We start from the raw sequence: 14,022 nt of genomic DNA, 5'->3' as shown, positions 1-14,022 counted from the left end.
CAAAACTTATGTATATGTATTTTACTCTATCCAAAATCGTCACAGAGATAGTTGTGTTATCTCCAAAGGCAAAATATTGTAAAGTAGTAAATTAGTATTATATTTTTATCACAATTCCTAATCGTACGTACCGCAATCTGACGTCACTGTCTAATCAATGAAACTCAATGAACCGCAATTAGCGTATAATTTCTGCAAGTTCGCCACAAACTTATCACTGTGTAGATTTTTAGCTTTTCTGAATTATTATTAGGGTGGTGAAATATTTTATGCATTGCAAAGGGTAGTTAGTTATACATAAATAACAATTTTTCTCTCATTCTTTGATTCTGCTAGGACTTGCGGTAATGTTTATAGATAACCCTATTTTTTACTATTGATTGATATTAAAAAAAAATGGTCTTTAAAGACATTATTAATTGATAATGGACAGATCAATTAGGAGTTGCATTCCCTAAATTATTCCATTCCAACTGTCCCAATTGTATAAGGAAGAAGTAAGACAAATTATTTGCCTTGTAAACTCACGGAAAAGTATTTTCGATAAAAAAAATCGAAATAATTTTCCGTAGTAATATAATATAACCAGGATCACCCTATTAAACGCTCATCACTCACCGTTGGGAGTCAATTGATTTATATAAGCGTTGTGAACAAAGTGTAAATTTTTAATTCAGACGAGTTCGAGATTCGTCACTGCTGCGACACCCGATGTTAAGTGAGGAAAAGCGAAAATAGTCGGTGTTTGAACTCGAAGAAGATTTGCTAAATTTTTATAAATTATTTTGTGCAATAATTATTAATAAGTTTTGTGTTTGGAAAAGTTACATTAACTACATTGTTGAAAGTGTTGATCCAAAATAACAACGGCAACACAATCACACCAAACTGTGCAATGACTTTTCTGTTGATGGGAGTGCTGAAACTTTCGCTGATTATTGGCGGTACATATTTTGTTGTGTCCAGGTAATTGAGTATACCTTAAGCATATATTTTAATATCTAGTAATAAATATTACTATTACAACAATTAAAAACATTTTTTTTTTTAATTTAACTGTATTTTGAAATCTGATTTTATGTTGATGAACTCTTAGAAAACATAATAGTAATGGAAAAGCCAACGAGACTTTATCCATATAAATTGAAATTTTATCAAGTGTTATTTTTTGGGTTTAAGGGGGTATTGTGGTCTAGAAGCATGAATTTCAGGTAATTTTTAAAGTGTCGTAAAAAAGGCAATTAATATTTTTACTATCTATTTTTTATTAGTTATTTGTTAATTTTAGAAGAGAAAAAACAGAAAAAAATAAAAAAAGTAAAAAATTTCAAAAATTATAAGCTGACGAAGTGGGGGGTCTCTAAAAATTTCCACGTGACCATACCCATGATTTCAACCCTCCTAGTTATCTGAAACCAAAAAAATAAAAAAGATTATTAATCTAGAATAATGTCGCAATGGGCGGAACTACGGAAAAGTGGAAAACAATTTTTTTCACAAAATGGCGACTGCCTGAAAAAAAAAGTTTTTTTGGATCACTTTTTCTGACTATTTCGAATTTTTTAAAAATAATAAAAATAAAAATTTGGGGATGGGGCTAGTTTCAACCATAGACAAGCCTATAAAGAAGACTGTATAAAAATTTCAAGTAAATCGGTTCAGTAGAATCTGAGAAATCGTGGATATCGTTCCGAAAAAGTCTGTTTTGAGAAAAACGCGTTTAAAGTTTAGGAGACAATTCTTGTGAACATGGACGCCACGTCACAAAATCGGCTGTATCTCCGAAAATAAGCCGAATTTTGAAAAATCCTTCCAAGGTCATATTTTTGAAAGTCTAAACTTTCAAGATATGCAAAAGAAAAAATCGAATTTTTCAAGATCCTAGACAAGAATACCCCCTTAATAGCTACATACATAAGAAAAATGCAGAATTTGTTGAGCGAACAATTGTGAAGAGACTCGCCACGCTAGCAAAATCAAGAAAAACTTACTGTGTGGCGTGATTCAAATAACACATAATTAATTAATGATATAGGTAAATGTTGTCATCCTTTGTCTTAGAGTTAACTGTTTTCCACAGCTATAAAAGCTAACGGAATATGTTCAGAAGAGGGCTCTTTTTTTGCCCAAACCGGTCCTCGTCTGAACAATATGTTAGACAACTTTTCTGGAGCAAGGTGAAATCAATTTTCTACATTTATGAACAAAAAATTAGTAACCAGAAACTGACATTCATCATGGTATTAGGAAAATAAGATCGGCATCCGAAAGAGTGATGCAAAATTGGACTGATAGTATATCATATACCATGAATTAAAAAACCTAAATATTAACTTGAGTTTTCAACATAAAAATCTATCCAAAATTCGGTGGAGTGATCGAATTTTTGGTGCAACGTTCCTTTATAGCTATGATTCATATTCGGATAGTCGTAACTTTTGATTCTATTCGAGTTAACGAGTAGAAACTCGTTTGTTCAGATAATTAGAAAATTTATCATTTCTGTTGCGGGTCAACGCAAAGCATTGCTATAAAAAAAAAAAAGATTTTAGCTGTCTATATGTTATAACCCTTCTATACTTCACTGTAAACCGTTTACAGCCAATTAGTGTAATTATTCACTCTGTTGCCAATTTTCTGTTACATTTTCAATGTTTCTGTCTAACCTGATGTATTTCTTAGTTATTTTACTTCAATTGTTCTAAACTCATCTAATTAAATTAAGATAAAAGTTGGTTTTTGACTAGAAGAAAAAATTTTCAGAGAAGAATGAATTTTGCTTGTAAATAATCATTATGAAGTTTGTAATTTTGGTACAATATTCAGTTATATAATAATTAAATTTTAATAGACATAGTTCAGTAAAATTAATCAACTTTTTAAGAACTCAGTAGCATTCTTATGCAAACTAGTATAGGCTAACAGTACTCCCTAAAAAACTGTAATACATTTTTATCTTCCCAAATTTTCTAAATTCTCATTTTTACCCGACACCAAAAACCCGTTTTTCCTTACTTATAATTAAGTTCTATATTAAAAGGAACCTTCACCGTACTAAAAACATATTTATATTAATTACAATACAATTGCAATTTGTTGTCCTGGTCCATTTTTTGGCTTATTCAAGTGTGCGAACCTTTTACGTAGTTCTTCCACCGCACGCTGGAACTCTTCCACGCTGTCTGCAACTTGGTTCGTATTATGCTGGGAATTTTCTTGAGACTGAAACCCCTCGTCCCTATTCTTGTTCTCTCCTGCGTCATCTGCATCCGTACTAGCAGTGGAGGATTGAATTGATTCATTGCGCTTGGCCTCTCCAAGCAGAACTTGTCGGCGATACTGCGCAAAATCTGTAAAACCTTGATTCATGGAATTCAAAGGACGTGAAGCCGTTGAATATAGACCACCAGAAGGCAATGAAACCAAAGGCAAAGATTGCGTAGTAGGCGATTGAAGGCCTGTATTAAATGTAGCAAATGAAGCTGCGCTCTGTGTTGGCGAAACATTTATGCCGCCGCGTACACTATTCACCGGTATAAATTCACCATTCGCACCAACGACTATTAACGTATTCGGTGGATACTGAACGTTATTGCCGCCGTTCGAAATTGGCCGCGAAGTAGTGGATAAAAGGCTTGACAGTCTATTGGGATTGATTGGATTCGGTGTTGTCACCAAAATCAGATTTTCTGCCATTAACCCTTGCAAATCTTGTAAATCGCCTTGAAAAATGCGAAAACCTCCGCCACCACCACCTGGTTGGAATATAAAGTTTATTGATCAAAAAAAAGTAAGCACTGAAAGAATTATTTACCGCCTCCGCCTCCAAATGCTCCTCCACCGCCACCACCTCCTCCTCCGCCAGCACCTCCACCTCCCCCTCCTCCGGTACCATTACCACCACCACCGCCACCTCCTCCACCTCCCCCACCACCTGCTCCAATAAAACCGAAACCTCCACCGAAGTTTTGTGGCAAAAAAGGACAGCCGCATATGCCAGGTGGTCCTGGCGGTCCCGGAGGGCCGCGTGCATGAGGATAATATGATGACGTACCGTAGCCAGGCTCTCCTCTGGGACCAGGCGGCCCCATAGGTCCTGGCGCTCCGGGTTCACAGGCACATTTCATCAGCGATGCTCTGGTGCCCGCCCACACTGAAACTACGACAAATTTGTTAACCAGCAAAAGATCTTAGTTTTGGTTTTAAGATGTCACTTACTGAAAATTGTAGCCAAGAGGCCACTGCACTTCATTCTAAACTTTAAATTTTTTCCAAATAAAATTATAAAAGAGATGTTATCTCGTTCGAGTTTCAGTTGACTATGAGACACAAACTACATTCGTTCACTATTTATATACAAGTGCTGAACGAGAATTTTACCGTATAATAATGCCAGTCCGTTACTAGAAATAAAAAATAAAATTAATATGCCGTTGAATGAGCTGCTCGTAAAGAAATATGTTTTCACTCATTCAGAACTTTCAACCATCGAATACTGAAATTTCAGTCTTTAAGAACTTGTCGCCGAAAGCCGTTACATTAAACGCACTCAATCCGTTATTTTATAATAAAAAAAGTTAACCACGCTGAGATGTGCGACACTTCGATCGATACTAACCTTTCTATAATGTCAATTATTGGTACAACAAAGTACCAAAGAACATTATGAATACTGCAGCGCTCATCCATTAGTGAATGAAGCATAAATGCATTGAATTGATGCACAATGCAATAAGAAGCGCGGCTTCTTCGAGTTTCAAGCATACCTTACCTATGGATAATCAGTGGTGAATAAGAATACCTTTTTGGAGGTCAAATGAACTAATGAAATGAGTAAGATTTTAGCTTCTTTGTTTTGATGTCCGGTGTTTTAAAAGATATTCGGCTATTGTGTCTAACGAAGATATTACTCTGAACCCTGTTTGGCGCCACTTTTTTATTTTTTTATAAGACCTTAAATCGCCAATGACGCATTGAACGTTAGTTTTCAACTTGGTTTTCTATGTCAGCATTATTTATTGACTTGTGACCGCAGAAAAAGTAGTTTCAAGGGGCAAAATGTTTGAATAGTCAATGAATATGCTCACTTCTTGTCTCCATGATTTTTAATTAATAGCAGAGTGTAAGTCAATGGTAATTTGTAAATGTGTTTACTTTGAAACTCTATCAAATTCAATAATATTTTTTAATTGAAATATATGTGAAAAAGTTAAGGATTTTAGTTAAAAAGGGTGTTGTTTTAGACATGCGGTTTTCAAGAAGAAATAAAACGTATATAATAATGTTGTGGCCAAGAATTGAACTTTATTGTTATTGGGATTGACATTATATACATATAGGTTGTCAAAAAAGTCTTGCGGTATATTCACTAGTTGGCGCTGAAAGCGTGTCGCCTCGGGTCATGCTATACCTTTTTGGAAAGCTCATTTCACGCGCTAACACGTGTTTGATTGATTGTCGTTTCTTTTAAGTCGTTCGTGAGTTATAGCGTCGCAAACATGGAGCAAAATAAAGAGAAAATACGGCGTATTTACGGTACTACTACGATAAAGGCAAAAATGCATCTCAAGCCGCCAATAAAATTGTGCAGTTTATGGACCTGTTACAGTTTCCATTTCCACCGCACAACTATGGTTTCAACGTCAACTGGTGTAGAGGTGGTCGAAGATGCGCCACGCTCCGGAAAGCCTGTCGTCGAAAATTGCGATAAATCGCTGAATTGGTCGAAAGAGACAGCAGCCGTAGCATGGGTCAAGAGCTGGGCATGAGTCATCAAAAATTCATTTCAATTTCAATAAAAAAAAATTCAATAAAAATACCGCAAGACTTTTTTGACAACCCATTATTTTATAATTATTATAATTATTTCATAAATTCCAGCCGAAAGGTCCAATTTTTGACAACTTCTATTATTCAAGAGTTGAATTTTGTAAGCCCTCAAACCAAAATCCTTTTGCAAAATCTTCCACAAAGTGGATGGGCACAGCTTCAATTTTTGCATTTTTGCGTTCGATGACAGATGGATTCATTCGAGCCTTCTTCGATATTCTGCTCCACATCAGCGATAACGTTTTCGCTGCGCACTGCATACAATCTCTGAGAATGCACACTATACACTAGAGTAATCGTGTGGCGATTCTCGGTTGCTCAAATTATCGACTCTGCGATCAATTATGTCGACCGAAACAAGAGTGCGCAAACGGAACCATTATTTTGTAATAAATTTCAACGATTTGTAAAAGTTGTTCCAGAGTAAATTTGTTTTATTATGAAATGGCAAACCACAGCAGTATAAATCAAGTAACAGCTGTCAAAATGTCAACATCGAAAAAAAGAAGTATCTCATTGAAAACCAGTGTAATTAAGTTAAGATTTCTCTTCTTTAGAGTTTGTAAAAATCCGTAGTCTTAAAAAATAATATTTTCTGTCATAAAATACTAAAGCTCTATTTTGGTTTAACTCTTGAAAAGGTCCTTTGCTTTAATGATATTATAATCATGAACATTTAAGTCGCCCGGAAATTTTAGAATAACTGCTTTTCTCAAAATTTGTTTTAACAATTTGATATTTTCTTGTTCAATTACAGGAACGCTTACAGTAGAAGAGGTTTACAAAGATCGCGACCAATTCGCTGCGCTGGTACGCGAGGTAGCCGCACCTGATGTCGGCCGCATGGGCATTGAAATACTCTCATTCACCATCAAGGATGTCTACGATGATGTGCAATATCTGGCATCGTTGGGCAAGGCGCAAACGGCGAGCGTGAAGCGTGACGCTGATGCGGGTGTGGCCGAAGCCAATCGAGATGCCGGCATACGCGAAGCTGAATGTGAGAAGAGCGCCATGGATGTGAAATATTCCACGGACACCAAAATCGAGGATAATTCGCGTATGTATAAATTGCAAAAGGCCAACTTTGATCAGGAGATCAATACAGCGAAAGCTGAATCGCAACTGGCATACGAATTGCAAGCAGCAAAGATACGACAGAGAATACGTAACGAAGAAATACAAATCGAAGTTGTCGAACGTCGCAAGCAAATCGAAATCGAAGCGCAAGAAGTGCAGCGGAAGGAGCGCGAACTAATGGCTACCGTTAAACTGCCAGCCGAAGCGGAGTCACATCGTGTGCAGACAATAGCGCAGGGTAAACAGTAAGTGTCATATTACTCCGAGTGTAACGCTTTTAATGAAATATTATTCGTGTTTCCTTCGCAGGTGTCAGACAATTGAAGCGGCACGCGCAGATGCCGAAAAGATACGTAAAATTGGTTCAGCCGAAGCTCATGCCATTGAGCTTGTCGGCAAAGCAGAGGCGGAACGCATGCGTATGAAGGCACATGTCTACAAACAGTATGGCGACGCTGCCATCATGAATATTGTGCTCGAATCTCTGCCTAAGGTGAGTAATACTGTACAGTTAGTTTCAAATACCATCTATACAAATTTTACTGGACTCATCCTTCTATGCTAGTTTTACTATCGAAAGAAATTTTTGGATTGAAATTGTATAGCTTGCTTGCTTTAGCATGCTTCTAATAGATTTATTGCCCTAAAAGATAAATAATTCTAATAGCATTTTGAGATCGTAAAAAATTTGTGAGCAAGAAATTGCCCTCACTATCATCGGATTAAAGAATTCAAAGACGCACTCAACATCTTTTATAAATCGAATATACACATTTTGGTTGTTGCTTTGACCTACGTTTCAAAAAGATGCTTCTCAATGAGACACATCTCACTCCACACCGAGAACCATGAATCAACTAGGGATATACAGAGGAATTAATAGTTGCCATAGTTGAATTGCTTTCAATACAAATATCAGTTTATTTGTAAAAATCAAATATTTGTAGCGCTTTCTCCGAACAAATTGCTTAAGCCGAGCTACTATAGCATATAGCTACCATACAAGCTGATCGCTCAAAATTGAGCCTTTGATGAAGAACATTTTTGTTTGACAAGATGTCTTCCCACTACAGTACTGAGTAAAAAAGGAAACTAAATAAATTAAAATTTTTGTTTGACAAGATGTCTTCCCTGAATTTGGCAGGGATTATTGCAAAGCAATACTAAAATCTTCGAACACATTTTTGAGTTCGGACCACTATAGCATATACATAGCTGTGATACAAACTGCACGACAAAAATCAAGCTCTTGTATGAAAAATATTTTATTTGTGAAGAGTATTATAGCTTCGATGCAAACAAAGTTAACGTTTTTCCTTGTTTTTTTTTTGTATAGATCGCTGCCGAAGTAGCTGCCCCACTCGCCAAGACCGATGAGATCGTACTCATTGGCGGCAACGATAACATAACCAACGATGTTACACGCCTAGTAGCACAATTGCCACCGTCCATTAATGCAATCACCGGCGTCGATTTGTCGAAAGTATTATCCAAAATACCCGGAGCCAAGGCGTGAAATTCAATGCAACACTCAAGCATGCAAACGCCTCAAGATGCCCGAACGATGATGTTGATGACATAAAGATGAAAACGTTAAATGGAACAAGTTGGAAAATGATAACCGAAACACAAAACAAAAGAAATATTATGATATAATAATAAATGACACAAATTATGACGAAAAATGGAGAAGAAGAAAGTGCTAAACATAAACGAATTATAAAATAAAATGAAAATTATACAAACACAATTACAAAAACAACAAAAGGAAAGCTAAATTTTAGCACGATGTTCAGAAATCAATAAGGAAAAGTAACAGTTCAATCTAAGCAAAGATAAATATTAAAAACGAAAGGAAAATAAAAAATTGGATAAAAGAGTAAAAATATACACAAAACTAAAAGCGTACTCTGGCTTAAGCGTCTATTTTGCATTGAATTAGTAATCTAAATATACTCGCCTCCTTAATATAAATGTACAACACACTTTTATACAAGCAAGCATATACAATCTTACATAGTATCTTTATATGTACATATGTATATTTAAAAAGAATTTAAATTATTTAGAAAAACGTTCTAGACACAAACGTAACTACAATAAAGTTTCTACAAATGTTCGCAAATTTCCTTTATAACTACAGTACTGCGTAAAAAGGGAAACTAAATAAATAAAAATTAGTTTTTACAAAACTGACTGGTAAAAAAAATATGTGTATATCTATATAACTCTCTTCCGTTTCATAGCCGCATACAAGCATTGTAAATGAACTATATTCTTGTCTCAGTGTCTCCCAATCAAAAGAAATATGAACAACTTTCTCAATTAAAAGTATTCAAAGTTAACAATATACTCTTTGTAATTTAGTTTTGTATGTGTAACTTTTGAATTAACAATAATGAAAAAAGTGTTTGACTTAGCAAAAGTAAAAAAAAATATATATGACAACACTTGAAGCCAGTTCTGAACAATTTACTGCTGCCATTTTCAAAATTGTTAATATTTTCTCGATTTACATTACACTATGTATAACTTTTTAAAATTTTTCAAATTTACAATTAAAAATAATAATAATTGAAATAAAATAAAATAATAAATTAAAAAGTTGTTGTATTAGCAAGTGTTTAGCTTGATATTTTATATAGTACATAAACACTGCAGATATATTACATAGTCTTCTGAAAGTTCACTCGAAGCACATGTTTATAGATATTACATACACATATATTTGGAAAAAAATACAGGAAAGCAGCAGCTCTGCAATGAATATGCGTTTCAGAACATCACATTTATTATAAGTCTATACTTTATCAAAACAATTTAATGATACGCTTTCTTTCACAGTTTACGCTGCTTAAACTTGTGTCATGAAATCGATAGCTCAATTTCAAAAACTCGTAAGCTATTAATTACAAAATAAACTGTGTAGACACAGACTTCTCCACCGAATTGAACAGTGCAATAGTAAAACGTTCACTTAGTAAGAAAAAATAGTGCTTATTTGGACAACCAATCAAATTAAAAGATAAGTTATATGAGTTTATTTTAATACACTTTCGGTACCATTTTGCAGTTAATAACGCTAGAACAAAAACGTCAAACCGATTGTATTCTGGATCTGTCTATTAAAAGCAAATAAATGTTCCTTGAAAAATCATACAAGTTGTTTGTAGGCATTACACAAAAATGCCCAATAACGGAATTCAGTTTAACATTTAAGCTTTAGCTACAAATTTACAAAATCAGTTCGCAAAGCAATTTATCACATTTAGAACGCATCAAATTCCAAAAAATTAAGTGAGCTGTCCTGCTGACACTGTCTGTTCAATACGCCATGCAATAGTTGAAATAATAATTTTAATTAATATCTTTTTCCATTTCGTTGACTTATATTTTTAACTATACGTGAAGCAAACAAAAAATACGTATTTTGAGCAACAAACTTGCATTATTGTTTTTTTTAATTATGAAGTTCGCATACTCAGTTTATCAGTGTTCAATAAAGTGGAGAAAACTGTGCAATATTTGTGAGTTTATAATTGAACTTAACTAAATTAAGTGACCCTCAATTAGTTTTTCCAATATAGAAAAATGTGTTCCACTTATATTCACTGTATTAGCACTCGATTACGTTATCGATTTGCCATAAAACTTGATAAAAATAACACAATTTTCCTCAACACAGCATGCATTTACAACATTTCTTTACTTCTTAGTAATGTTTAAGGCTCAAAATATTATTTAAACCCTAAAACATAACTAATTTATGTTACAACTTTTATAGTAGAAACCCTTAAAATTTGCCAGTCTTTATATGTATGTGCTCAATTTGGAAAGTTTTGCATACAATTTTGCAAGCGAAATTTTTTCCCCTTTTCAATTTCTTTACATGTTACTACCGCACAATCCAAAGGCATATGTATGTAGTTATGGTATATAGTATACAGTAGGCAAATATATGTGTATTTTTGACCGAACAACTTTTTTGATTCTGGTACATATAATTTCAAGGATTTGCATATTAATTTAATTTACCAAAAATTATAATAATTAATGACAGATAGAACTTGAGGGAATTACTCACTCAAGTTAAATTGTTTTGCCAAATTTTCACAGTCACGTACAATTGTGTAAGGGCTTAAGTAAGAGTATAGTATGTATAGTATGTGCATGTTAGACATATCGTTTCGAAAATTGGTTTTTATCGAAAATATTTTACATTAAATTTAGTTGAAAATAACGAAATATCATTTGCCATATCAAATCGAGTCTTGGGAATTTATTACGATTGTTGATTTCTATAAATTAAAAAAATATATAAATATGTACTGTTAATTTTTGTTATTATTATTAAAGTTTGTTTGTTCCGTATATGTTATTACGTAAATATTTTAAAAAAAACTATACATTTACTAGGCATGCTAGGCATATTCTTCTTCTTTTTATTTGTTGCTTTGAGTTCACAAACACATAACACGAGTGTATATGTACATATACACAGATTATATACTATGGTTTATCGCAAAATAAATAAAGTAAACATCGTATATAAGTATATAACAAATATTTCTTAACTGTACCATATTTTACTGAAATTACTGCAAATTTCTTTAAAATTATTTTATTTACATCAAACAATCAAAACACAAAATCGAGTGTATACTAAGCCTAAGGAACAAAACTACAACAATTTTAGAGCATTTAAATTGTCTATCTGATAAACTATTGATTTTTGTAAGTATTTACATTTTGAAAATTTATTTAGTTTAAAAAATTGCAAATTAAAATGATGATAAATATAATGTTTACTCAACTTCAGCGTAAATAATAAGTAAAGTGCTTTACAGTTATGCAGTCACGCCATGTAACGTCACACAAATACTGCGAAGCATTTTCCAATTCATGCAAAATATGTTGGAATACACACACTCAATAATGTTCAATCGGAAATACAAAATATTTACTTATGCAAACATACATATGTATGTATATTTATAAAGCATTAGCCCCAGTCAACAATTGTAAAAGAACAAAATGGCTGAAATATACATAAAAAGAGTTTAGATTGTAATATATAATATTTTGTAAAAACCATACACCTTGAATGAAGATTTAAATAAATTGTACTTTTGTGTATTGATAATAAAATTAACGCAATTTATTTGTTTTCATTTTTATTGTTTTGTTTTAACATTTATTTATTCCATCGTCTTCTTAAAGAGTTTTTAAGTCATGAAAAAATAGCCCCGGGCGCAACGTCTTGGGGGCGGCAAAACGATCTTCGCTGTTTTTTAATGTTCAGAAAAATACTTCAACATTTTTTTTTACAAAATTTATTATAAAAGATAAAGAGTTGTACACTCACAATGTAATAATCTGAATAACAATGAAAAATATTAATTTTTACTCGAATACTCTTCAGTCTTTGAATTTGTCTTACATCTTTTGGCTTATATACTATCTTTCTTAAAAATAGTGATAGAACTTTAAGATCCACTTTTCTAGCTTTGATCGCTGCAAAATCACACATCATATCATTGTAATTTAAAGTTGAAGCAGTTTCACATTCTATTGAGAGAATCGCAAGATTGGACAGTCTACCTTGACTCATGGTCGATCTCATGTAAGATTTGATCAATTTAAGTTTGCTAAAAGATCTTTCACTAGATGCAACTGATACATACAATATAGTGAGTAGTATTCTTAAAGCTGTCGCTAACGTATTGTAGGCTTCCAGTCCCATTGAAGAAATGTATAATAAAAATTTTTCTGGCGAAAATCCAATTTGTTCTTCGTTTTTCTTCGCTCTCTTTAATAAAAGTAGGACGTAGATGTCTTGTAAATTTACTATCAATTTCCTCAAAAACCGTATTGTGAGAATTTTGGAACTTCAGAATTTGCGTGGCTTCTAGTTCCTAAATTTTATATACTTAATATCGAAGATATTTTGTAAAAATTCACTTTTGTGAACCACTTGATGAAACTTGTAGGTAAGTAGATAAAGGGGGGCGGCAGAACATCCTTGGCGAAGTTGTAGCTACGCCACTGACTGTCATGTTACTTCTGTTCGACATTTCATCATGGACAGACTTACGCCTGGACAACGCTTACAAATCGTTCAACTACGAATAATCACGTTCTGTAAAGAATGCGTTTCGCGCGCTTCGCTCAACTTATGGTCAACATAATCGGGCCACTGAGCGTACTATTTGCAACACCATCACCCATCTTGAGACCCAGCATTATATCTGACAACGACTCCGAGGTGGAGTACGGAATTACTTCATTTCCAATATGTAAGGGGATATATAATGTGGTACGTAGCACTTTTGTTAGTGAAGTTTATATGGATAGACTTCAACTCGTAAAGTAATGTACCATTTCGGTGTACATTCTACAATTTGATTTGGTGAAGATAGCATTCTGTGCGACGACTCAACTTCATTTTTGCCGGTCGTAATGATGTAGGTATAATCTACAAATGTGGCTATTGCGCAGTTTGGCGGCTCAGACATGTCGCTAGTAAAAATGTATAAGAGTGGTCCCAGGACACTTCCTTGGGGTACACCTGTTTTTATCGGCTGTAACGTAGTTTATGATTGTCCCTGCTTGATTCTGAAGTAGCGGTTGTTTAGGTAAGAGTCGAACTAGTTGAGTTAGGTAAGATACTGTGGAAAGAGAAGTCTTAATTTATGAAGTAAGCTATGGTGCCATCCTCTATCGAATGCCTAGGATACGTCAAGAAAAACAGCTGTGCCATTGTGCTTTTTTTTCATCGAATCTTCGATCGTTCTCGTTATACGATTAACTTGATCGATTGGAGAATGTTGAGATTTAAATCCAGATTGAGGAATTGGTATAAGTCCCTTTCTTCATTTATGTTTTGAAGTCTTCTTATAATTACAGCTTCAAGTAGTTTGGACAAAATAGGCAACAGTGAGATTGGACGATATGACGAGGCCTCATGTGCGCTTTTGCTAGATTTTTGTACCATAATGATTTCAGATACCTTCCATGACAGTGGGACGTATCTGTGATTTAAGCAAGCTTTTATTATAGTCGTAAGCTTTGCTATTGCTTTTCGGGTTAGATTTTTTAGTACGTCAGCAGTCA

The 14,022-nt window shown here is 33.8% G+C and overlaps 1 protein-coding gene across 2 annotated transcripts; it reads left to right on the top strand.

Moving 5' to 3' along the window:
• Positions 1-879: 879 nt before the first annotated feature.
• LOC120775016 (flotillin-2) lies at positions 880-10,267 on the top strand. 2 transcript variants are annotated; one of them, XM_040104967.1, is made up of 5 exons: positions 896-966; positions 6,336-6,355; positions 6,587-7,154; positions 7,219-7,402; positions 8,246-10,267. In XM_040104967.1, exons 1-5 carry the CDS (start codon positions 896-898, stop codon positions 8,423-8,425), a joined length of 1,023 nt encoding a protein of 340 aa, XP_039960901.1. In that variant the 3' UTR covers positions 8,426-10,267. The 2 variants fall into 2 exon arrangements, with proteins under 2 accessions (XP_039960900.1, XP_039960901.1); XM_040104966.1 differs by lacking the exon at positions 6,336-6,355 and having other exon boundaries at positions 880-966.
• Positions 10,268-14,022: the final 3,755 nt, after the last annotated feature.

This window comes from Bactrocera tryoni, chromosome 4 (genome assembly GCF_016617805.1).
Source record: "Bactrocera tryoni isolate S06 chromosome 4, CSIRO_BtryS06_freeze2, whole genome shotgun sequence".
NCBI lineage: Eukaryota > Metazoa > Arthropoda > Insecta > Diptera > Tephritidae > Bactrocera > Bactrocera tryoni.
Note: the sequence above shows the minus strand (reverse complement) of the source record. Positions and strands in the feature narration are given on the sequence as shown.